Below are 27,594 nucleotides of genomic sequence, written 5' to 3'. Positions count from 1 at the left end.
TGTTCACAAACACTTATACCTAAGGGGAATTTAGAGAGAACAGATATTCTAACATCCACATTTTATAACCATCGGGAGAAGCCAGTCTCCAGAGCTCTGGAGAGAGCTCATGCACAAATCTGGGGAACATGCAAACTCTGTGCATAAAGATTCTAGCTGGGATCGAAACCCAGAATATAAAACAGCTAACAACTGCGCCACCTTGCAGCCCATAATGGAATACCCTTTTAAATAACGGCTTGGTTTTGTTTTTATAGCCGTATTAGATTTTGTGAGACTTTAACTGCGTCCAGGCTTAGAATTCTAATCTAAAACTTGAGGAATTTAAATATTTTTCTCCACAATTACTTCACTCTGTTGCCATAAATACCACAAAATATTGTGATAAAAGTACTCATCTTCGTCTTATCCACGCCCGAGCCGCCAGGGCAGTAGTCTCAGTATACATGCACAGGCTAACCCCAGACACCTCCTCCTACTCCTCTGGGGAATGCCTGAGACATAGTCCCTCCCAGCGTTCCCTTTGGCCTCCTCCCAATGGGACGTGCCTGGAACACCTCCCGAGGAAGGCTTGGAAGGGTCATCCGGAACAGATGCCCGAGCCATCTCTGCTGACTCCTCTCGACGTGGAGGAGCAGCGGCTCTACTCCGACCTCCTTACCCTATCTCTAAAAGAGTGACCGGCCAACTTGCGGAGGAAGTTAATTTCAGCCACTTGTATCCGGTATCTCGTTCTTTTGGTCATGACACCAAAGTTCGTAGGAACGTAGACCAACCGGTATATCGAGAGCTATGTTTTTCGGCTCAGCTCTCTCTTCAGCACAACCTCTTGGAAAGAGGGAGTCAGCAGGATCAAATAACCTGCAGAAAGGAGAGACAAATCCACTGGTCCTCAAATCAGACCCCCTCCAGCCCCTTGGCTGCGCCTAGAAATCCTGTCCATGAATGTTATGAACAGGACCAGTGACAAAAGGTAGGGCGGCTGGAGTCCAACATGCACTGGAGAGCAGGACTTGGTGCCGGCAATGTGAGCCAAACTCCCGCTCCACTTGTACAAAGACCGTAAGGCCCCTAACAAAGGGCCCCGGACTCCATACTCACCACGACAGACATGTTCGAATGCCTTCTCCAGATTCACAAAACACATGTGGACGGTTGGGCAAACTCCCATGAACCCTTGAGTTCCCTGTAGAGGGTGTTGAGCTGGTCCAGTGTTCCACTGCTGGGACAAAAACCAACCTGCTCCTCCTGAAACTGAGGTTCGACTATCGGCTGGACTCTCCTCACCAACACTTTCGCATTGGCCTTCCCAGGGATGATGAGGAGTGTGATCCCCCTGTAGTTGAAACATACCCTACACCCCCCGGTCTGCTAGTCGAGAGGCACTGTCCCCAACCGCCACATGATGTTGAAGAGGCGTGTCAGCCACGACAGCTGCACAACATCCAGAGACCTGAGGTACTCAGGGCGGATCTCATCCGCCCCCGTAGCCTTGCCACCACATAGCTTTTTAAACACCTCAGTGACCTCAGCCTGGGTGATGAATGAGTCCGACTCCAAGTCCTCAGTCTCTGCTTCCACCAGGGAAGGCGTGATGGCAGGATGGAGATCGTCGAAGCACTCCTGCAATAACCCGATAATGTTCACCGTCGAGGTCAGCTGCTCCCCACCTCCACTGTAAACAGTGTTGGCTGCTTCCCTCTCCAGAGGCGCCGGAGGGTTTGCCAAAATCACTTCGAGGCCAACCGATAGTCCTTCTCCATGACCTCAGCAAACTCCTCCTAGGCCTGAGGGACAAAAGTTAAACTCTAGATTGAATTAAACTTGACTGAATTTTAAAAAAAGTGTCATAAGCGGCTAAAATCCGCTTTATTCAGGGGCCTCAATCAGACAAGCTGTCAGCCTCACTCCTGCAAGAGGATTTCTCCTTTTATCTTCTAGTTAGCTTTAGTGAAACCTCCTTCTACTACAGGTATTTATCACAGATAACTACTGTATAACTCCAGACCTGTTTTTTTACTGAATTGCAGAGGTATTAAAGATAATAAGCACATACACGAAAATAATGTCAATGATTGTAGGTAATGCTTCTTTTACATGTTTCTAAGTGAACAGGAGTAGCCCGCAGTCTACAATGCTTTACAGAACTATTCAAACATCTTAAACCTTTTCACAATTTGTCATATTACAACCATTAATTTAAATGGATTTTACTGGGATCTTATATTACAGACCAACACAAAGTAGCACATTCTTGCAAAAGGAAGGAATAAAATGATACGTGGTCTTCAGAGTTACAAAAAAAAACTGAAAAGGTGTGGTGCGTCTTTGTATTCAGCCTCCTTTGCTGTTATAGCTGTTGCATGAAGGCCTCAGGTGTTGGATAAACTAGTGAACAAACAGCATCATGTAGACCGAAGAATTTGTGGAGAAGTTTAACAAGCTTCAGGTATATAATATCCAGCAGTATTAAACAAAGTGGTGGTACATTATGATGTGGGGATATTTCTGATCAGCAGAGACAGGTAAGTTCATGGGAAGATGGTTGGAGCTAAATACAGGACAATACTGGAAGAAGAACTTGTTTGAGGCTGCAAATGACTTGAGACTGGGAAGGATGTTGACTTTCCTGCAGGACAACAACCCTAAACATCCAGCCAGAGCTACATTGGATCAAAGCATATCCAGGTATTAGTGGAGCTGTCACAGTACAGAGTAACCAATCAAATCATTTTTGTCTCTGGATTTTCTAAAATGATAAATACATAACCCAAAGGTCCCGCAGCTGTTATTGCAGCAAAAAGTGACTCTACAGAGTATTGACTTAGGGGTGATGAATACAAATGCACATCACACTTGACAGATTTTTATTTGTAAAAAACATTTTGAAGACCATGTATCATTTTGCTTGTATTTCTAAAATAAACAGTACTTTGTGTTGGTTTATCACATAAAAGCCCAATAATAACTCCCAACTCTATGTTGTAAGCATGTGGAAATGAAGTCAAATCCCTTGTTTGTGCACAAAATCTTGGTCAACTAAGCTAAAGCTAATGCTGATAAAATACCCTGTTTGTGGTTGTATCAGGACACTAAAAGTGAAACAGTTCAAAGAGTAAAGACGTATCAGCAACACAAAACAACCACCTTGCAATTTAAGAAACTACCCACCAAGAATGGCACGCAGATGACCCTCGAGGGTTTGCAGGATGACGCTCTTGATCTCCATCACGGACTTTCCCAGGAACTGTTCACAGGCGTAACCCAGCAGTTCATTTTCAGTCATCACCTTCACCTAGTGCCAGCATGGACACAGATTGTCAGCTGAACTCACATGAACAAACATATCCAGGAGTGGCACGCATGAAAACATGTTAGCTTTTCTGCTATCTGCAGGCAAACACGTACAGTCCTTCCACATTCGGTTTGACATCATCACTGTGGTATTAAAAACAGTTGACTGAACTTATTACAGAAGAAGTGATAAAACTGGTGACATTATCCAAAGAGGTCTAGCTAAGTTTACAGTTCTTCAGTGACATGCATGCATAAATGGTGAACTTTTAAAAAGACATTAAACACATTTTAAAAGCTGCAGCTTTACAATGGATACTGGAGCTAGAGGGCTACAAAATGTCAATACTACATATTGAAATGAAGAGTTCAAAACTAATGGAATTTTGCAAAGAATATGTTTTCGGATAAAAATATTTCATATAAATCCTTCAAGTTGACGTTTATTTGTTTCATATAAACCCAAAATACATGTCAGTCATTATTCCTGAGAGTTTCTTAATTAAAATATAATTCATCTTTACATTATGAGCACTTTAGAAACAATCTGCATAACTAACAAGGTGGTTAACCCTCTCGTAAAATCTCATATATGAGCCATTACAGCATATTACTTATAGTGACATTTCAAAGCGCATTCAGCACCATCATTAAAATAATTTGATTTTCTAACGTCCCAACTATGTTTAGTTAATAATTTTAAAATACCTTCAACTGGGAATAAAAGTAGCATGTATAAAGCTTTATTTTACCTTAAATCTACTTATTTAATTGAAAGAAACAAGCACATGTACTTAAAAGGTAACCTAAATAGGGCATATTTAGTTTCACGTTTGAGCACAAATTGGACACAAAGCTGCAAACAATATAAACGATTAAATTTCAGGAATAAAATTAACCTGAGATTCACAAACTGTGGGCATTAACAGGTAATCAAACAGCACTAAGGTTTCGCCTAAAAATGTAGTCCACAGGAGCTGAAAGAATATAAAAGACAGTGAGCTGGGTCCTTAGGCGAGAGGTCTGCACATGGTTTTGCTTTACAACATGCACTTCATTCCAAAAACGAGGGAAACACAAAGTCAGGAAAGATAGTCTTCATTCCAAAGGAACGCTGGCTGGAAATCGAGGCCACAAGCCAACCACATCAACACATTCATGCCAATTCAAACAGACAGCAGGGGGAGCTGTGCAATGACTCAGGCTTACACAGGGTGATAAAATCAGGGTCTTACAGGGAAACCCTCCAACCTATTATGTGACATCACCTTTAATCTTCCAACGTATGTCTCTTTACAAACTGACACTGACATATCAGATCCTTACTATCCAACTTAAGATCAACTTCAAAATTAAGAAAACTGTTTTAGGTCATAGGTAAAAAAAGGTCCCATCGTGTTTTTACTGCCAGCTGTTGATGGAGCCATCACTAAATGTAATGGTAGAATGAAACTAATCCTCTGGAATTTACATTTAGTTAAAAGGAAAAGCCCACTCTCATTATGAGCGTTATTTGCTGGTCTACTTTCCTTTGAATATGTTCTACTGAGTACTTCTCTTCAAGTCTAAACCTGTGGAGGAACATACAATTTGTTACAATGGACAAGGCCACAAAGACCATGAATTAGGCTGGGCCACTCAAACAGTGGCCAAGATGAGCCTCTGGGTTTAACTGTGAGAGTGAGAGGGGTTATTTAGCTGTAGACAGTGGGATCCTTGTCACTTACAACTAGGGAAACAAAAAGAGGAACAATAACACTTCTGTGGCTAAAATAGAGAGCTGAAAATTGACTGGCATGCAGACAGGAAGACAAAAATTAAACAGAGAGAGATATAATTTGGAGAAAGATGCTGCAAATATCGTTTAACAGTTTTTAAAGAGAAAATCCACCAGAATCTCAGGACAGTGGGTTAGAGCATATGTTTAGGCCTCAGTAATAATGGTATATTTCCACAAAGCAAGTAAATGATAGGTTTGCTTCTTGAACAAAGTAGAGATTTAATCTGTTTCTCAAATACCTGCACACAACAGACCTCATGCAGGAATAAAGCCTACTTCAAGGACAACATTTCTAATGTTCTAAATGAATTGCCAAGTTGCAAAGAGAAAACGTTATGGTGGATTTTGTCTTTAATATCTTCTTTGTTGAAAAAAACATTTTTTTAAACTTTGGCAGTAAAGTCAGGGTTGACACCGTTTTAAACAATGTGTGAGTGACCATAAACTCAAATATGAAAACTTAACCCAAATCAAATTTAATCCAATATATTTTGGGGTCTCTATTGCTTTCTGAATAGGCAAATAAAGTTGACGGTAATTTTCCACTACATGGTATGGTTCAACAATTCATAGATCAACATGACAACGATTTCCTGCCCTGTTTCTCGCAGTGTCCTCTTGTTGTTGGCAGGATGAGTTGTTTACTCTCTCAGTGTGTTCAAAGCTTTTGTGATGAGACACACACACTTCCCTGGATGTTAACATTTTACAAACCTTCACTTTGCATGTGCATAAAAATAAGCACTGCAAAGAAGTAGGGAGCAGTTCCCAAACTGAATGACTTTGTAACAAAACAACACAAAATACTTTAAATAACACTTATTAAAGTTATCGTAGTTATCCATTTTTATGTATAAAAGAAAGTGAAAGTATAACTTCTGTCCTGAAGGTTACAACCAAGACATTGTTTTAACAATAATTGCTATCGGAGTTCCTGACTAAAGCTCAGTCTCTGTACTCCTATAAATTTATGCAGCCAGTTTTTAAAAACAATGGGTTATTTTAGCACTGCTTGGACTAAATTATATGGCATGGACATAATCTTATTAACCTAAACATTTGGTGTTTTTCCTAACAATGTAACATTTTTCACCCTTGATGTTTAGTGTGTAATAGAGACTGTACTGGCTGCTGCAGCTTCCGTATGTGTAATGTGACATGCTGTACACGCTGTGTCCAGACCGCTGTTGCTTTAGAAAAGAAAGCTGTGCAGAAAGCAGCTAAAAGACCGCTCATTTAATTTGATGATGTGCAAAGCAAAGTGCTCAATTTATAATAGAGAACTTAAACTGTAAACTTTCTCCAGGCGTGATTAACTGGAATCAATTTGACATTTTTCAAGCTGAATTATCAAACAATGATTGCATCCTCAACATATCAAAACAACAGAGTAAAGATGCTAGCATTAGCCTAGCACTTCAGCTAACCGCTTTTACATGAAAACATCAGCAGCAGGAGCACGGCATGAGTTTACTAATGACTGCAGCTGTATGTATCAAGTCCAATAAACATTTAGAAAGAAAAGGATGTCCTCCTGTCAAGAAGAACAGAGACTGCACCACCCAGAACACCACTGGGGAGTAAATTAGGAATCATATCCTCATCTATGCTGATAAAATCTAGTTATTCTGCTGCACTTACACCTAGTGAGCTTTAAAAACATTGCATTTAATGAGGTATTGGACTGGATCTCTGTGCTCTAAAATGACTTTTAAATTAATCTGACCAATATTGTTGACCAAACAATTCTGACCGGGGCATGCCTAGAAAGTAAAATTGGATTTCTAGAAGGTTCTGTCAGCTAAAATACAAACTGCAAAAAAAGTGCTTTTAAAACCCCACAGTTGGTTTTGAGCAGCAGACAGATAACTGATTATTTTAAAAGCAAACAAAAACTAAACTGTTTTGGTCACAGCTTTGACAAAGTGCAATTCAAACTTCTGCTGCCTCCATGAGGCCGAGCCCCTCCCGAGTTCATGTGATCAAATAACATCAGACCTTTTCAAACAAAATCCTGTTTGTGTTAAGCTCTTTAATGTTTTGCGGTAATCGCACCGTCTAACTGTGGTGTTCCACAGCCGTAGTGTAGTTGTTGCTAAGACCAAGAAAGAGTGAAATGTAGAACAATTCGTGCGTCTTTATTTTCATTTTAAGCCTGACCATTATTAACAACATGTAGGTAAAAATTGTTTCTAATTCTCAATATGTATAAATTTGGACTTTTAATGACTAATTTTGTCAGCTTGGTAGGACACATATGATAGCGATGCCCAACTGACAGCTCACAATCACATGGCATGTGCCACCACATAAATCAGATAAATTCAAACGGCAGATGAACGGTGAAATTAAAAAGCCTTAATTTGGAAAGTATAGTGGTGTAATTATTCTAAATGCAAATACCCTCACATAAATATCGCAGTGGTTTTGTTTCAGTACACAAAGTGTACACTGTATTTCAAGCAAAAATATTTGATACAGTACCATGTAATGGAAAATTAGCCCATGGCCATACCCTCTACAAACTCTGAGAAAAACACTTTTCTTTAGTATCCAAGTTGGGGTAAAAAAAAACCACAGCATGTCTCAATTCTTTAGTGGCAGCTTACTAATACAACATGCATCACCACCAAATGGCAGATAACAAAAATATTAACAGATACGAAACTGCTCCTGCAGTTTTGGATTTTACACTGTGGATCATTAGTGTTTATATCCGTTTTAATTTGATCACACATTTCACCTTTGAATAAAAGATGACAGCCCTGAAACAAACATGAATCACAACACTGTCTGCAGCAAATCGGGGGATTTCAGCTCGATGTGATGTGTTTTGATATGAGGGTAAAATCATGCAAACAATTTGGCCCAAAGTCTGAGAGTGCATCTTGTGCTCTGATTAGAAAATACCCCTTCTGCTTTGGCCTTTTTTGCCAGAGAAAGGAAGGTATGGGTAGGGAGTTAGTGGAGTCTGAACTGGCATTCCCAGAAGTGTGGTGATTTACCTGAGCCACCCCAGTGACAGTAATAGCTACACCCTCCGCTGTCTCTACATCCTCACACTTGGGCTGCAGGGTCATAATCTCAAGCGTTATCCTGTGAAGAATGTGGAAAAATATCAAATAAAAATTGTCATGTATGCAGGGAGAGGAAATGAAGGGAGGGAACAGAACACAAAAAAGACAAAGTGAAACCATTCACCCAAGGACACCAGATCACCAGCAGCAGAGGAACAAGACACTTTATGCAGAATTCAGACTCCTTTGAATTCTGACGTAATTCAGGATTACTTATGTGGAACTGCCACACAACTTTCTTTTTTATTGAACTCATCAGATCCCCATTTTAGAAACAACATTTATTGCCAAACAAGGACAGTTTTGTTGGTTAGTTTGTTAGTGACACCATTTTCCTTCGCCTGTCTTTGGCCCCCAAGCACCAGAAGCTGCTTTTCTTTTTGGACCTTTTCAAGTGCATTACCTGAGCCACCCCTGTCACATCCAGGGGAACACCTTCCGAGGTTTCGATATTCTCACAGCGACAGAGGATGGTCATAACCTCCAGAGACATTCTTTGCAGGCAGACAGGAAGGCAGCGGGAATAGCAGAGGCAAAACAGTAAGTTGGACAACAGCTGTTAGGAGCGTCAGTAACCAACGTTAAGAAGAAGAGGAAAGGGAGAGGGGGCAAAACACACAGCAGCACTTTTCACCGGATTTTATTCTAATAGCTGTTTAACACAAAGATTACGTAACACTCACAAATTAAAAATCCAAGTTAGCATTTTCAGGATTTATGCTCCCCCATGTGAATACTTCCATCCAGCTTCAATATTGGCTGATTTGTTTTTGACGGGCTTATGCTTTATTTTTTTAATTGTAAAAATGGACTTTTATTCGGATAAAGCATCAAAGCGGAAAACTTGACAGCAGCTGGAAATTAGAGACTCCTTATAGCTCCATCTCCAGTGGTTTCCAGAACAGCTGGATAAATAAGTCAAAGGCCTGAACTTTAAGATAATTACTGCATCTAAACAGGAAGTCAGGCTCGCTACCACAGTTTTAGAATGATATCTTGTATAAAAATGGCTTTTAGCACATATTATTAATCTGGGATGCCCCAGAAGCATTCTCCCTCATATCTTCATCTAAACTGGACATGTTAAAAATATATGAAAATGTGTAGACAGAAAAGGACCTCTGGGACTGTTTATATCTAAAACATTCGCATTGCTGAGGTCTATCTTTAAGTTTCCTAGCAAACACAGACGGAGAGCAGCATATTCCGTATTTTCCGCACTATAAGGCGCACTTAAAAACCTTTAATTTTTTCAAAAAATGACAGTGCGCCTTGTAATCCGGAGCTCCTTATATATGGATCAATTGGTTAATTGGTTGATCCATACTGGTTGTAGACGGCGCTCTGTCAAAATGTTTCAGTACGACTGGTAAACTACAAAGCCGCACCGCTTGCAGCATTACGGCTACCGTAGTCAGGGGCGTCGCCGAAGTAATAGCAGTAAACACCTGTACTGTGCTTACTCCTAGTCCAACACCACTTGTGTGTGTATAAGGTTTGAATGTACTGTTGCAGGAATTGCCTGAACTATATGTGATGAGAAGCTCAGTGTGTGGGGTGTATGTTTTGTGTGTGTGTATGGAAGATGTTGACATTACTCCTCCGGACAGAGGTGGCGCTGTGTGCTGCCGTACCTGAGAATCAAGAGTGAAGGAGTGACGTCGGTATTATTGTGTGTGTGGGGTGGGTAGAGACGGCGACCGGAGCAGCAGTGTATGAGTCTGTAAGCCCTGTGTTTTTACGTGCTGCAAAGTCATTAAAAAGAACCTCGAATCTCGTCAACAACTCAGTGTTTTGATGCTGTTTCTTCATGCTCAACTCAGCAACGTATGAGTGAGGGAGTTAACCCTGAGGAAACTAGTAACTTCGGCCCTGGAGAAAGCGTCTCCCCTGTGTCATCAGACTACGGTCAGGGGACAGAAACAGGAAAGGTTAACAGTACTAACGTTTAATTTAGTGCATCAAACTGTTTATTTTACGTGTTTACTGAATCAGGGAAAAGTTCCCTTTCACGTTTTAACTAACGTTTGATTTCAACTTCATCTTCATAGACTCCAATGCATTCCTAACGTGTGGTTGGCTCTATTCAATAGATTTCTATGTAGAGGAGACCTTACCATGAGAGTGAATGGAGTTATCAGAACGCTGGTTTGTAGTGTATTAATAAAGTTTGACTGACTGACTTATCTGACTGTTTTGTTGACATTCTCTTTAGCACAGCTCCATCTAGTGGATGCATAACGCAACCTCAGTCAAACGTTTGACTGCAGTAGCTTCTATTCTATGCGCCTTATAATCCGGTGTGCCCTATATATGAAAAACGTTCTAAAATAGGCCATTCATTGAAGGTGCGCCTTATAATCCGGTGCGCCTTATAGTGCAGAAAATATGGTAATGATATATGAGTGACTTCTGGTTTTAAAGCTGAGACAGGCTGAAATCATTAAAGACAAAGCAAAGCAAGTTAGATACGCAGAAACAAGGAGAGAAGAAAACAAATTATTAACCATATACAGCTAACAACTCCAGAGACATTGAAGATAGAATCACCTTCTCAGCAATATTTACACGTGATAAACATTAGCTTTTAGGAAAAACAGTATTTGTCTGCTTTAGAAATCCATAATTGATTCTTTAGTGATTCTTTTTAATTGTATACATATTTTAATGTGCAAGTTAATAATTGACAAGATGAAATTTTGTCACACAATAAGCTCATTTGCACTTTATGCTTAAAGTTTTGTTTGTTTTTAAAGAGATTCTGGTGCAGCTCGAGGTCTATTACCTGCTTCACAAATAAAGTATTTTAGATGAATTATGGAGAACATAAATCATAACAATACTCAAATCTCTTGTATAGTACTTCTAATGTATGCTGTTTTCTCGAGGCTTAATATTACACCCTATTTCCAATAATTGAAATTCTGATCAGAGTTTAGGATAGTTGACTAGGATTGATCATGACCCCTGATCAAACCAAAACCACTCTGAGTGACCTCCTGTTAGAAAATAATGCTTAATTGAGTCAAACTATGGTTACATTTCAATGTAGCAAACATTAAAATTATGTTAAATTATTAGCCATCTATGCAGGTATGCGCTGTATGGTACTAAACATATCATGGCAGCTGAATCCCCTTTCCAGTGGGAAAAGTCAAGTAGAAAGCAAGACAATAATTAACAATAACACTGTTGAGAAATGCAAATGTTACTAAAAGCAGTTTTTATTCATAAAGCTTAGCTACTAAATTTAGTCTCTTTACTTAAGATACCCAGTTTTTTATAAAACAAGAGCATTGCAAACAGTGCAGAAAAAGATCTATTTAATTGAACTAACAATTTATTTCGTATAATTACCAAACCTTCACCAATCAGTTAAAATGCAGAGTAGTTAATCACAGGTTTAAAAACGTTTATGTCAACCTCTGAATGAAAAATTTAGAGATTTTGTGTCCAAAAGACAAATTTACCTAAACCCACCTCTGACTTGTGACTTAATAATGCTGTTAATTGGAACACTACAACACCAGAGTTTATAGCCCACATCTACAGCTTCATCTCGGCACTTTTCCACAGGTGGCACCTTCTTTCCCTCTGCCCTGCTCAGTCAGTGGCAGCAGTAGACACAGCTGACTGCCCAATAAGCTGCACAGACAGACTCCATTGACTCAGATTTCATATTTAAATTTAGAATGCAAATAAGTATGGCCACACTGACAGTGAAAAGGCATTACATGCTTTAAAAGAACACATGAATGGGATAGAATAAATCAGGGCGTGGGCATGTTTGATAATCGTACCCCAAAACTTGCCAAGGAAAAAAGATCACCTGCTAAAATTTGTAGCATTTTATCAAAACCAATACCAAATCAAAATCTACTTGATGTAAAACCTATTTTAGATATATGATTTGATGATAAATCTTAGTTTGAGACTAAAACATCTTTGTAAAATGGTGGCCTTTTTACCACATCTCCTAGACCTATACCAAGTTTCCTGCTAATGTGGCTGAAAATGGTTTAAATCCTTCTCTTTAAACAGTAGCGAGCAATAAAAGGTGACAGTAAGCAAAAGCTATAGCAGCTGTTCAGAGTCATGCAGTACAGAGATTTGAAAGCAGTTTTAACTACTGTGTATTTTCACAGCTTTGGTAAAACTGTTTTTTTATGTCAATAAAGCTCAATGAGCGCATTCTCCCTTTCATAGTCAGCTACAGAACTGGTTAATCCAGTAACAAACTTTGAATGCTGTTTTTTTCTCAGATGTGGAGAGTCTCATGTAGACCAGCAGGTGCTCTGAAATGTTTCCTGACTGACTCTCACAACACATTTAGGAAATCTGTCTGTGTTACAGCCACAGCAGACGAGTTCTTACCTCTGGATGTCAGAGATGAGCCACCAGGCCCACGCCCAACCCCCCACAACATATGTCTTCTGATCCGAACCACAGCAGCCACCTTTGCAGAAAACATTAAACAGGTGTCACATGGTTGTCATCATGTAAAATGTCCACATATAAACACTGTCGGTAGGTTCAGATCTTTAAGATTACTATTTCAAAGCAATTCAAATCTAATTCCAGGGGGACATTTTTAATACAAAAGTATTACTTATGTTTTTGAAAGATCAACCCAGTTTTTATTCATTGCAATCGGTTACTGAAGAGGAAGCTCTTGTACAGAACAGAGTGTCACACACTCCATTCCTCAGTCCAACCACCATCCCCACAAGCTCATAGCACATGAGGTAAACACCTTGCCTTTGCTTTTCACAGATCGTTGTTTCATCTCTCCTGATGGTTTGATGCTGCTCTGGTTAAAGTGAAACAGCCTGCAAAAATCTGCTGTATGTGGTTTGACTACAAACATTCCCACGAGTGCTTGAGCTTGTAGCCTCTGCACATTTAGAGCTTTATATCAACATCAGATTGACAATAAATGTGAAATCTTTCAAGTTGGGAAACGTGCAAGTTACAAAACAGACCATGCCCTTTCCCTTGCCTCAGGTAAATAGTTCAATCTAGACCGTTTAGTGTGACATTCCCAGCTGTCACATGTTAACTGACAGGCAAAAGGGAGACCTATCTTTACCTCCTCAAAAAAACACTACCCAACAACCGAATAGAATGACCTACTGACCCTCCCCTCAACACATTCAGCAAGATGTGTTATACATCTTTAGTCTCATAATAAAGAAAGATTCAAAGGAACAGTTCTTGTGACATTTCATGTCTAAAAGCAGAAGTGTCACTGTTGGACAAAGGGTAATTCCCATAATCTGTACTTTCCAGGCAATTCATAAATCCAAACCATATGTAATTGTGGGAAACAAGCATGGTCACTCTCTTTTACCTTGAATTTTAAAAAATAAATTTCTAAAATATTTAGAACAGTGCAGCAGCAACATGTCAACAAAATAATTAAACAATTGCTGATTGAAGCCTTATTACCAAATGAACACACCAGCTATAAACACATTTAGGCACAGGTATAGCTGGAATTCCAAAACATAGTAATTCCAGAGAGAGGAGGGGAGGGCTTCCTGAAGAAAACATTACACTGTGATTCACACCACATATTATGTATGCAAGGCCAGGCAAGTTTGTTTGTATAGCACATTTCTGCAACAAGACAATTCAACGAGCTTTACATGCATAAATATAAGAAAATACAGAAAATAAGTATGTTGCAGTAGCATAAAGGTAGGTAAAGAAAAGTTGGACAACAAACTAAACCTATCCCCCTTTTCAACTGGCTCGGTTTGGCCCTACTCAACTCCACTCGGCCCGCTTTGCAAGCGTTTCCATTAGTTTTTTCCATACTGTACCTACTTTTGGTCCCTGTTCCTGCGCAGGTCCGACCAGGGCTGAGTCGGGACTAGATGTGACGTGAACAGACTGCTGTTCACTGATTGGCCGTGGGACCAGGAGAAATGAGAAGGTTTTCGCTGAGGTAGAGCAGGGAAAAGTTCATTAAACGCAAGAGCAACTACAATAATATTAAGGAAAGGAACACAGTGGCCAGAGTGGCCCAAATCGAAATATAATTTTAATATTTACAAATCATAAACCATGCCAGAAGGCTGAAAGAAAAAAAAAGGACACCATGTCAGCTTTCTGAATTACAAGCAGGCGGGTACTGTATTTAATAACATCCTTAATCAGCTGATTATTATAAAATCAGCTGTTCAGAGGCACAAACATTTCCCCCAAAACAACTACCATGAAACATCGTGTTTGGTTCAGAAATGTATTGACAGTCCTTAAGCAAACCAGCGTTTGCAGGAGCAGGGAGCAGGCAGAGAGCAGCTGCCCGTAATCAGACTGCCAACGTCGGATCAAACGGCGGGAAGACGCCGGTGAATCCGCAGAGCATGAATATCTAACCTGACACCAACTTCACTCTTGCTCTTTAAAGCCCTTGTCCTTGTTATCGCCTTGGCTGAGACAAAAACTTCCTCATAAAGCCCAAAATTGTAAGTTCTTCAGACAAACTTTGGAGCTTCACCATCCAGACAGCAACATCTCTCCTCTCTGCTTTTCCTGCCACACCCCCTCACATCAGAACCTCTGAGCCTTATTTTATAGGTTCTGGCTGGGCTGTGGTCCAGATAATTATCCCAGTGGATCATTTTATACATGAAAAAACATATATGACATTCTGGCATATACAACAATAAAAACCTTATTTGTATTTTGTTTATTTACGTTTTTATTTTCTATCACTTTATAAATTTTTATCGCTTCACACAGATTACTTTAATGTGACATTGTCACAGAGTAACGTTAATAGCAGCACAGCGCTCTAAACTGACAGCTGGAATCGGCGGTTCAGTGGGTCAATGGAAACACAACTGGTACGTGCCAAGTAGAGCGAAACCGAGTGGAGTGGAGCCGCGCCGCCTAAAAGGAGCCAGTGGAAAAGGGGCATTAAGGATGTTTCAGTTAACAGTTTAAATAAAACAGTCAAAGGCAATGGGTTTTTGATCTTCATTTAAAAGATCTCAGGGATTCAGCATTTTTGCAGAACCCTTGTTCTAGATAAGTGGACCATAAGAACTGAATGCTGCTTCCCCATGTTTGGTTCGGATTCTAAGGATGCAGAGTAGACTTGAACTAGAAGACCTAAGTGGTATGGGAGGTTGACACAACCACAAATATTTAATGTGTTTGTTGGATGGGTGCAAAAACTTGTTATCACTCATGTAAAAACTTTGTGTTGCAAGGCACCTGCACTATGCCTTCCTCCCTGTGTGTGTGAATTATTGTTATCTCTGTGTGAACCAGCCTCCTTTCTGTCTCACACACACACACACCCTGTCTGAACTGTCTGTTGAACTGTGCATATAAATAAAGAGATAGGGTGTCAAAAACTTTGTAGTTTCACTGCAAAGTGGGCTACCCTTGCTGCAAGTAACTATGACTGTATCGTTCTTACCTCTGAGTTGACTAAATAATACCTAACATTTATTGGTCCTTCGAAGCCGGATTAATTCAATAACCTTATTTCTCTTTGCTTTAACAGTGACTCTGGGATCCGTGGGGAAGCCTGACGTCGAGCGAAGCACCGCTGCACAGCCTCCTTTAGCCGGAGTGGCTGAAAGTCCCGGTGTGTGTGAATTCACACCTGGCCAGTGGGTTATGGCCTTCCTCTGCGCGGGGTGACTCTCACAGGGTCCAGAGAGTCACCAAGAAGTCAACTCCGAGGTGAGACAGTTTTAAAATACAGTTCATAGGAAAAGTATTTAACAGTCGTTGGTAGTGCGTCGCCGGTAAGGACGCTGCATTCGGATGGTTTTATTCCACCGTGAAAGGAATAGTGACAAATTTGGTACAATCCCGCCGTGAAGGGGATTAAAGAAAACGACTGAGGATTATTCCCCTGCGAGGGAATAGAGTAAGCGCTATATAAATAAAAGAAGAAAAGTACTTAACAGTCGTTGGTAGTGCGTCGCCGGTAAGGACGCTGCATTGGTATGGTTTTATTCCACCGTGAAAGGAATAGTGACAAATTAAGGTAGGGCCCCGCCAAGAAGGGGGCCAAATAAAACGACTAAGGGTTATTCCCCTGCGAGGGAATAGAATAAGCGCTATAAAAGTAAAAAGAACGGAGTAAATTGAGCTCATAAAATAACACCAAGTTAACTTAGAAAAATTACAAGGTACCTGAAACTAACTGTGTGACTGTGTTGTGTGTATATGGAGGACTAAGCATTTTAATAGAATCAGCAGGATTCTGCTAGTCCTGTGTTTTCTTTTGCCCAGATTAAAACTACGTACTGGTGACTTTGGAGATTCAGGTCGGATTTAATTCCAGAAAATTAACACCGCTGCGAATTAGTCGCAGTAGAAGGGCGTGTTAATGTCCTCTCCTTAAAGTCTCATGCTAGTGACCTTTTATCTGGGACATTTATACTACAATTAAACTAACATAAAACATAATGGGGAAGAAACAAAGTAAACTAATTGACTTAGAAGGGGAGGTAAAGTTTATGGAGAACTATGTAAAAGGAGCAGGTATGATCTGTCATAGATGGAATAAAAAATAAAAAACATGGGTTTTTGGGCAAATTAGGTACAAAGGATGTCTTAAAATTACAAGGGGATCTAAAATTAGAAATAATGAAAACTAAAAAGAGAAAAATAACAAAGAACAATGGGGAAAGAACAGAGAAAAATCTCTGATTTAACAGAAATATGTACACGATGGCATAAAAATACGGATTTTCAGGTAACTTAATTATCACTGAAATCCTAAAACTACACGGGGATCTTAAACTGGAGATTATGCATTCAAAAGATTCAAGAGACAATAAAAAAACCTTGCCAGATTATAATTTCAAAGGGGACTTTTCAGTCCTTGAGTGCTCACAGTTGATAAACAGATTAAAACAAAAAGTTTAATTAAAAAAACAACAATAAGAGCAGCTTTTAACTGACATAGACATAATACTGAGGCCTTAAGAAAAGCACAGAAAAAAACTTTGAGCTTAACTGAAAACAAATAAAGGGGGGCGGACTGCCACCCATCCCAGGTTAGAATACCAAGGTAGCCCCAAATTACAGGTCCTTCTCAAAATATTAGCATATTGTGATAAAGTTCATTATTTTCTATAATGTAATGATGAAAATATAACATTCATATATTTTAGATTCATTGCACACTAACTGAAATATTTCAGGTCTTTTATTGTCTTAATACAGATGATTTTGGCATACAGCTCATGAAAACCCAAAATTCCTATCTCACAAAATTAGCATATCATTAAAAGGGTCTCTAAACGAGCTATGAACCTAATCATCTGAATCAACGAGTTAACTCTAAACACCTGCAAAAGATTCCTGAGGCCTTTAAAACTCCCAGCCTGGTTCATCACTCAAAACACCAATCATGGGTAAGACTGCTGACCTGACTACTGTCCAGAAGGCCACTATTGACACCCTCAAGCAAGAGGGTAAGACACAGAAAGACATTTCTGAATGAATAGGCTGTTCCCAGAGTGCTGTATCAAGGCACTTCAGTGGGATGTCTGTGGGAAGGAAAAAGTGTGGCAGAAAACGCTGCACAACGAGAAGAGGTGACCGGACCCTGAGGAAGATTGTGGAGAAGGGCCGATTCCAGACCTTGGGGGACCTGCGGAAGCAGTGGACTGAGTCTGGAGTAGAAACATCCAGAGCCACCGTGCACAGGCGTGTGCAGGAAATGAGCTACAGGTGCCGCATTCCCCAGACCCGGGCTACAGAGAAGCAGCACTGGACTGTTGCTCAGTGGTCCAAAGTACTTTTTTCGGATGAAAGCAAATTTTGCATGTCATTCGGAAATCAAGGTGCCAGAGTCTGGAGGAAGACTGGGGAGAAGGAAATGCCAAAGTGCCAGAAGTCCAGTGTCAAGTACCCACAGTCAGTGATGGTCTGGGGTGCCGTGTCAGCTGCTGGTGTTGGTCCACTGTGTTTTATCAAGGGCAGGGTCAATGCAGCTAGCTATCAGGAGATTTTGGAGCACTTCATGCTTCCATCTGCTGAAAAGCTTTATGGAGATGAAGATTTCATTTTTCAGCACGACCTGGCACCAGCTCACAGTGCCAAAACCACTGGTAAATGGTTTACTGACCATGGTATCACTGTGCTCAATTGGCCTGCCAACTCTCCTGACCTGAACCCCATAGAGAATCTGTGGGATATTGTGAAGAGAACGTTGAGAGACTCAAGACCCAACACTCTGGATGAGCTAAAGGCCGCTATCGAAGCATCCTGGGCCTCCATAAGACCTCAGCAGTGCCACAGGCTGATTGCCTCCATGCCACGCCGCATTGAAGCAGTCATTTCTGCCAAAGGATTCCCGACCAAGTATTGAGTGCATAACTGTACATGATTATTTGAAGGTTGACGTTTTTTGTATTAAAATCACTTTTCTTTTATTGGTCGGATGAAATATGCTAATTTTGTGAGATAGGAATTTTGGGTTTTCATGAGCTGTATGCCAAAATCATCCGTATTAAGACAATAAAAGACCTGAAATATTTCAGTTAGTGTGCAATGAATCTAAAATATATGAATGTTAAATTTTCATCATGACATTATGGAAAATAATGAACTTTATCACAATATGCTAATTTTTTGAGAAGGACCTGTATAAAGACTAAGAGGTGGTTTTAGAGGACGTGGTAAAAGAAGTTAAAAGAGGAGGTGACAATGTGGACAACATGGAAACTGTCCAACTGGACAACCCAGTGAACAATGACTAGAGTTGTTAAAGAAGTAATCTGAGAGTAAAAGATTTTGTAGGCAAGCATTAGTGAGAAACAGGTGCTTTAAAAATCATTCTATTGTGTTATACTACCAACAATATCATGATAAAATGCAAAAGATTCATTTTACAGGGAAATAATTCCATATTTGGCTCAGATTGTGTGCATTCTTGATTTTTCCTCTTTGAGAGAAGTTAAATTTCAGCTCTGTGAAACGACCTTGACAAAGAGATGCAGCTGCCTGAAAACAAAGATAAAACTTCTGCAAACAGCAGAAGCCTGTCTCTGCTGAAAGGTCTGAAAAAAAAAAAAAGAAATTGTAACTCTACACTGCATGTGTCAAACTCAAGGTCCGCGGGCCAAAACCGGACCCCAGAAGTTTAGTGATTCTCTAGAAGTAGAGCCTTTTAATATGGTGATTGTGTGCTTGAATGTTATTTTGTCAATAGATAAGCAGTTTTGTCTACATTCTGCCACAATCTGCCTTTTGAAAATGTTTTGAATCTTGCTCTTTATGTATAAAAAAAAAAAGAAAAGAAAAATTGGCTAAAGTCTGCAGACACAAAATGAACCTGGATTGAAGCTCTAACTAAGTTTATTTAATCTGAGATCCTCTCCAAATGCAACAGTATATGTCAGTCTACATGAGATACTAACAACTTCACCTACTGGTATAATATAAAGATCTGATTGAATATGTGAAACAAATAATGATGAAAGTTTTTCAACAGGTGATGCTCATCCAGGAGGAAGACAGTGTTTCTAGGAAATGCAGCTCATTCATTAACAATCAATTTTTCTCCTATAGGTGGAAGTTTTGCTGACTAATCATAGGCTGGATCTATGAAACATTATGAGCACAGAACAAATGACCAAGGTTCTGACTGACTTATGAACCTCACTGACCTGACAATGATAACATGACACCCAACAGATAACACCTTTAAGGTGGACCCCACTAAGACCACCTTATTGATTCTTGGTGAATAAAAAAAAAAGAATTGAAGCGTTCAAAACAGACCTAGTGGAAACAAAAGGGGTTATGAGGAAACAATGTGCATTTAAGAATAATAGAAGTCAAATTATGCTCAAATTTTTGCAAATAAAAATTACTCTGACAGAGAAATAAGTAAGTAGTGTGTGAATGTGTGTGAATGGGAATGACTGATTTCATTGTAATGCATCTTTGAGGGACCTTAAAAGCGCTAATAAAGGTCTGATGTTCTGATGATCTTTGCCAAACTTATATCTTGATAAGGTTTCCAGAATCTTTTTCGAAAAATCATATAAAGATGGCAAATGTTCTACCTGTATTGAAAATACTGATAACCATAGGAAAGTTCATAGATCTGTCTTCAATTTTTCATAATTCTTTTACAAACAGGGTATTTAAACTTTCATGTGGCCAAATGTCTGTATTTGACTTTCTGTTTTTGTGAAATAAATGTCTGTTTCATGTTATGTAAAAATTAGAGTCCTCAACAGCATCATAATAATATTAGGTCAGTTCTCTATGGTAAAACAAAAAGATTTTAACAGATGTTTAGACGTTTTCCAGTCAGGTTCAAAATGATTGAATTAGACTCAAACTTAACATAAGATTAAATGAACCTTAACAGAATTACTGGACTGGACTGAAATAGAGAAAACTTGAGTTAATTGAAACAAACTTTAGTTACTTGAACTAAATACAAAGCTGACTGAAACTGTATGTTGTATCTATAAAACAGGGTAAAACAAACTAAGATTATAAGATATAATATGCCCTTCATTTTTTGTGTTCATCAGTGAGTGAGTTTTTATTTTTATTTTTAATAAGAACTAAACCAAGCATTATTTATAATAATAGCAACTACCAAAAATAGTGATCTCATTTTTAAATGTAATAAGGACTTACTTTATAAAATATGATAAAAAATAATAAGAAGAATTTGGAAAAACAGAGGCTTTAAACCTCTGCAGGAACAGCACTGACACTGTCAAAGGTAGATCCTAATACAGGAATCTGGAAGCTCATTCTGGCGTGGACAGTCAAAGTCCATCCAAGGATACATTTAGATGAGGCAGAGGGACAAATACAGGGCTTAGCTGAGAGCAACATGCATCCTGCCCTATCTGCTGTCCCACCTGAACTGTGGTCCCAATCATCAACTGATGTAGGGCTTATAAAGGGGTTCCCACCATACAAGGTTAAACTAATATCTGAAAAAAGGCCATCAGTCCACCAATACCTCTTAAAGCCAGAAGCTGAAGAAGGTACTAAGCCAATAATACAAGATATGTTGAAGTCAGGAATATTAAGAGAAGCACCTGACGCTACATGCAAGGCATATCACACTGACATCACTATTATTATCACAGCCAAACAAAACTCTAAAAAGATGTGCCCTTTAAATCCAAGTACTCTAATACCTACTGCAGAAGATGGAAAACCACATTCTTATAAAGCAAAAGTTGAAGAAGACACCAAACCCAGACAAGACATTTCTCAAACCCTTATACCAGATTCATGTGTTGTGTTTGTAGATGGCTCAGCATCTAAAGATGAATATGGAAAGAATAGAGTTGGTTATGCAGTAACAACCATCGATAGGATAATAGAAGCTAAATCTCTACCCAATACATGCTCAGCCCAAACAGTAGAATTATATGCTGTAGTAAGAGCATGTGAATTACATGAGGGACAAATACTTACTATATACACAGACAGCCAATACGTTTTCGGATCAGTACATCACCATGCTAAGATTTGGCAAAATAGAGGTTTTAAAACATCATCAGGGACAGAACTAACTCATTTCAACCTATTAAAGAGAAAATGTCAGATCTGCTATTTATAGACACAGACGTGCTGAAAGACGCCCAACAGTCAGCACCCAAGACAGAAATAAAGGCCTGGCTAAAGAGAGGAGCACAGAAAAAAGATGACATCTATCAGATAGAAGATAAACCAATCCTCCCAAAAAATTTATACAACACAGCGGCTACAGTGACACATTGGGAAGACCCACGTGTCAAGGGGGGAATATGTCACATCTGGTAAAGCATTAATGCTACACTATAAATTTTTCTGACTATGCAAAGAATTTTTGCAGATCATGCATAATTTGTTGCAAACACGGGGGAAGAAATATTGCCTAGTTGTAATAGATGAACCTAGTGACACATTTCTTCCCCACATATGGTATCCCACAGATTATAAGGTCAGATAATGGAACTCATTTTGTAAATAAATTAATAGAACTAAGTTCTAATGCATTAGGGTTTCAGTTAAAGATTAAGGAAAACAATGGAAGAAACAGGGAGGCCATGGCCCGAATGCCTATCCCTGGTTAATTATGGATGAGAATAACTCCAAATCAAACTGGTCTTACTCCATTTGCCACCTTCTGTACATCATTGTATGGCTCCACCCACTGTGTTCTGAGCCTGAGATCACGTGACACCAAGTTGCTGATGTAACTTTGTATTCTCAAAGAAATAGTACATGGCAGACCGTTTTCTCTGCCCTCTGACATGAATGAAATAGAGAAAGCACAACAGGAACCTTCATTAGCTGAGTGGATGAATAAAATGTTGCAGACAAAAGAAGAACAAATGTCCAGTGGTCTGCCGATAATCTCTGCTCCTATCCCACAGAATGAGGCCTGGAGACCTGGTCCTGATTAAGACACTCCACAGGAAGGATTGGAGCACCCCCTGCTGGAAAGGGCCGTTTCAAATACTCCTAACAACGCCCACAGCTCTGAAAATAGCAGAGAGGCCTTCCTGGATCCATAAAAGCCACTGTAAGCCAGTTTTGCCATTACAGGAGCCAGATCAACCGACGGGGTAAGCAGAAGGAAGTCCGGGTTCAAAGGAGTTGGAGGACCCGTATGGCCCAGCGTCTCAAACCGGTGAAGAAAACAGCTGATCTGCGCCCAATTATAAAATGGCTCTCTGTAACATGTGGACAGGACTGATAAGCCTGAGTTTAATTCTGGTAGCAGGACTCTTTCTCTATCTAAAGCAGAATCCACAGGAGGTGATACCGAACCAGAAGAGATGGACATCAGACGGGACCCATCTCAGAACACTGACGGAAGAACATGACGCACATCCATTCCTACAGAATTTCTGGTATTGTTCATGGTGGCATATGCAACACTGAACCAGGTAGAAATACACGAAAATGAAGGGGACGATTATGATGACATGTTGTAAATAAATCACATCAAAAGCCTGATTGTACTCATACATTGTATTTCATAAAATGACCTTACAGCAGAAAATCAAAAGAAGTTGTTGCTTAAGTGAAATGAGAAAAAGTGCAATGATGACATAAACAGGGCAGATTTTTAAATTCCTTTATTATGTTTTACTGTTTTCATTAAGTATTATTCTTTTATTTTTATGATTTCAAGTATTATTCTTTTATTTTTATGATTTCAAGTATTATTCTTTTATTTTTATGATTTCAAGTATTATTCTTTTATTTTTATGATTTCAAGTATTATTCTTTTATTTTTATGATTTCAAGTATTATTCTTTTATTTTTATGATTTCAAGTATTAATCAACATTAAACTTTTAATGGTCGCCGAGGGCGGCGGGACCGTATGAGTATTTCCCACAAAATATAATCTGTTTACCGTCCGTGGGTTTTCGCTCATACAAAGTATTTTTCTTATTCGTTTTTATATTAAATGTTTTTACTTGTGATAAAAGGAGGGACTGTTGGATGGGTGCAAAAACTTGTTATCACTCATGTAAAAACTTTGTGTTGCAAGGCACCTGCACTATGCCTTCCTCCCTGTGTGTGTGAATTATTGTTATCTCTGTGTGAACCAGCCTCCTTTCTGTCTCACACATACACCCTGTCTGAACTGTCTGTTGAACTGTGCATATAAATAAAGAGATAGGGTGTCAAAAACTTTGTAGTTTCACTGCAAAGTGGGCTACCCTTGCTGCAAGTAACTATGACTGTATCGTTCCTACCTCTGAGTTGACTAAATAATACCTAACAGTGTTTTGGTGCTAAGCCATTCAGTGACTTATAAACTAACAGAAGTATTTTTAAACTAGTATTAGGATTTTAGGACTGGAGTTATATCAAACCACAAATCCTGGTATTTATGCTAGTAAACCCCAAGGTTTTATGTCCCTGACATATGCATAAATGTTTGGTTTTCAAAATGGCAGATACTGAAGCTGAATGAGTGAGTGAGAGTTAAGTTGGCCTCATTTACTTTCACACAGAGATTTTTAGATCAGATTTTTAGACCAGACCAAACGTCATGTAGTAAGGGGTTGTTTCTAGGGCTGTGTTGCTCCAGTATTGCGATTGAGAAGGAAAAAAAGCATGAAGAAGAAAATACTTCTAATTTGAGTTTCTGGTGCTATTTTAGTGTTCAAATGTAGTTGTGCGCCTGCACCGCTTCACTACTCCACGTCGTCTTAGGATTCACACTTTATGTTTTTTTGCTTCTTCTACTCAAATGCGCTGCATTACATCGCATCATATGGTACGCTGGGAACGGCACACGTTCACACTGCAAGTGAACTGCTCCATGGTCCAGACGAACAGTGCCAACAACGGCAGTAGTAACTGTGCCAGGGTAGGGTTCTCTGGCCCGGGATGGGTCCACACAGCATGATCCGCTCCAGAAACCGGACTTGGTACTAAGCATTCCAAAGGTTTGGTGTGAAAACACTGCAAGGTTTTACAATATTACAATTGTAAAGGTGATAAATTCCCTTACACCATTACTACAGTTTAAAATCCTTACAGCCGTGCACTGATTAATGCAGCAGTGCCACTCACCCAACGTTTGCCACAGACTGCTGGTCTTTTGGATGAGAAAAAGACAAAGACTTACAAGAAATAATTTTAAGTCCCTAAAGTCAGAAATGAAGTCTCTGAGCAGCTTCTAGTTTATCATCCAATACGGCTACAGCACAAACAAAACACAGCGAAAGCTGCAGCTTTAAACTATTTCAGCACTTCTGACGGTCTTTATCTCACTCTATCTGTAACCACGTTTCTTTTGAGTTTGAAAGCATAACATTGAGGACAATAGATTGTTTTTGTCTTGTATAGCAAGCAGTAGTTAGTACAACGATTAGCGATTCTGACTTACGACTAGAACAGAATCAACTGAGGTGTCAAGCCATTCCCAGGTCCAAGCTGGACTTCTCAAGGTAAATCGAACACAGTATAAAAGATAACGTCTTTCGAACTGGCAAAAATATTACTGTCAAGCATGATTAGTTATTTTATACATTGTGCAGCTATAGTAATAGATAACAGTATTTCAGCAGCAGCAGGAACAACATTGTTAGTTAAATACTTTATTAGCCTGACACCATGGAATCTTTTCTATTAAAATCAACAAGATTTATAAACACAGACAAAAGTCACTGGCCTGAGGTCTAACAGGGATCCATGTCTGTTTACCACAGAATGTAGAGACAACATTTGTTTTGACCGTTATATGATGGGACAATTTTGTTAAGAAAAAATTTTTGCTATGAACAATTTTGTCTTTCACACGCAGTATGTAAAACTAATATAAGCACACTGCACACTAAATTACATGGATACCAATCTGTCGGTTGATTTTCCCTTGATCAGCTCTGACTGGGGAATAGCAGGTCAAATACGGAAAACATTTTTCTCCTATTACCTGAATGCATCAAAACTGAAAACCCCCACTATTTTCAGTCTGAAGCACATCAACTAACAGCATGCACTCTGATACACTTTTCTCAGACTACTGAAAATCTGACGGTTAGGGGCAATATGGTCTCCATAAATTATGATAATCTTGCAGTTTCTTCAAAGTTACAGTCTCCATCCTGCAGCACATTTTTCCTCATATGTACTACAGTCCTTTGGGAAAAATGTAATCAGTTAAAATCAGAATTGGTAGGTCAGACCAATTGGAAAAAAGGAAACTGGTATCTGCAGGGATAGGCTTATTAGGGAATTCTCATTTAAATGTGTGACCTTTTGTTCAGAATATGTTTTACTCCGCTTTGAAATGATACACATATCACCAAAATAGGCTACGGGTTTAAGAAAAAACACTGACAGATCGTAGCCGCCCTTTTTAATTTAATTACCTCTGTGTCTGCAGCAGAGCACCACCATATCCTTTCATCAGTGTTAAGGGGAAAAAAATACAATTATGGTCAACTTTTATTGCTCTTGGTCCAACTGTTCTTCAACATAGCTTGTTAATACGGTGATTGCTTAATCTTACTAATAAACCCTAGTATAAGTTATCATTAATACATACAAAAGTAACATGGTTGCAAGCGCAGCACCAAAAATTATTAAAGGTATGGCCCATAAACTGTAGAAGTAATGTGGATAAACAAAGTGGTAATATATTTACCACTATGACTGTTATATTTACATCTTTTAAAGGGCCACGCTATATAGAAGCAGCGAAGAAATATAATGGGAACAAACTGTACATATGCGATAATATGGCGGATATTATCATTCCAGTCACACATAAAATATTTAAAAGACGTCCAAATCAACATGACGAAAGAAAATGTGCTCTAAATTCTTTCGATAGAAAGAAGGGTCTGTCGACTAAAGATGGACCAAAAAGAGTATGTTATTGTTATATAATAAATAACAGGCGCTTTTACTGTTGAAAAAAGATATTGATTGAAATTGTAAGCTTTGACAATATTTCATGGTTTCTTGTAATGTCTGACGCGCCAGGCAGCAAAAACACGTCGTCACAGAGACGTTTACGTTACCTGAAACAACGAGCGCCTCGTTCGGTCCAACGGTGTGGCAGTTTCCCATTTTAACGACACAAAACAACCCAGTTAAAACATAAAAAACAACTATTTTGGTTTATGAACGTCCCTTGGTCGCTTTAAGCACACTTCACGCCCCTACCGTCAATCACGGGAGGTTTTCGCCCCTTTCCTTTTTTTTTCAAAATGGAGAACGGCGAAAACTAGCTGGCTTGTACTCAGACAGCACTTCCGCTGTCTGCTTTCAAAATAAAAGTATTCACGGGAGCCCTCGTTGAGGTAGCTTATTCTAAACAGCTCGCTGCGGTGTTTCCTGTTTTGTTTCCCCTCATTTTGACTCACTGAAACGGCTACCACACCCGTCTCCCTCCGCACACCCCACTCGGATTTACAGGATGGACAGTTGTAGGCGTGCTAGTGTAAATATCCGCACAAGGAATTCTAAACAGGATCTCTGTTACTGTAAAAGGGGGAGCTTGTGAGTGGATCTATCACATGATATATATGTTATCTAGGATCAATACAGTCAGAGGAAAGCGGCTGCTATTGCTAAAAACTGAACAATGCCACGAACAAACAAATAGGTCTGGAGAATTTTGAAAACACGAAAGTTCTTACTGTTTTCTGTATTATAAAACTGGTCATAAGAAAATTAGAAAATTTACCTAAAGCCGTAATACACATTAAGTATGACACAAAGAAACTTTCAAATCTAAATGGCTGAAAACTGGAGGTGTAAGCGCTTGTATGCCAGAACAGAAGGACAAGATGTGCGCTGCACTGTTCTTCCTACTCCAGGCTCTTCTGTCTGAGGTCTGTGGTCCACTCCTACTGCTGCCGATGCCCACTGCCTCACCTTTATCTATCAAATTACTTATTGCACTATTATCCAGCATCCAGCAGGGTTGGTTGCAGCACAGAGATTGAGGTCCTGAGGA

At 39.4% G+C, this 27,594-nt stretch overlaps 1 protein-coding gene across 3 annotated transcripts in view; it reads right to left on the bottom strand.

Annotated features, from left to right (window-relative positions):
* Positions 1–27,043, bottom strand: part of LOC124876292 (flotillin-2a) — a 37,013-nt gene extending 9,970 nt beyond the window's left edge. The window contains exons 1-4 of one of the 3 annotated variants that reach the window (XR_007040265.1): positions 26,654–27,041; positions 12,526–12,607; positions 8,080–8,170; positions 3,172–3,295 (exon numbers count right to left, since the gene is read on the bottom strand). Coding sequence is in view for 2 of the 3 variants with exons in the window: in XM_047378941.1 (XP_047234897.1) it covers positions 3,172–3,295; positions 8,555–8,645; positions 12,526–12,607; positions 26,654–26,702 (346 nt within the window). In the remaining variant the exon portion in view is untranslated. Of the gene's footprint in view, positions 1–3,171; positions 3,296–8,079; positions 8,171–8,554; positions 8,646–12,525; positions 12,608–26,653 lie in introns of all 3 variants that reach the window. The other 2 variants (XM_047378941.1, XM_047378940.1) reach the window with 2 other exon arrangements.
* Positions 27,044–27,594: the final 551 nt, after the last annotated feature.

The sequence above is a fragment of the Girardinichthys multiradiatus genome, chromosome 11 (genome assembly GCF_021462225.1).
Source record: "Girardinichthys multiradiatus isolate DD_20200921_A chromosome 11, DD_fGirMul_XY1, whole genome shotgun sequence".
Lineage (NCBI taxonomy): Eukaryota > Metazoa > Chordata > Actinopteri > Cyprinodontiformes > Goodeidae > Girardinichthys > Girardinichthys multiradiatus.
The sequence above is the reverse complement of the archived record's forward strand: the minus strand, read 5'-3'. Positions and strand labels throughout refer to the sequence as shown.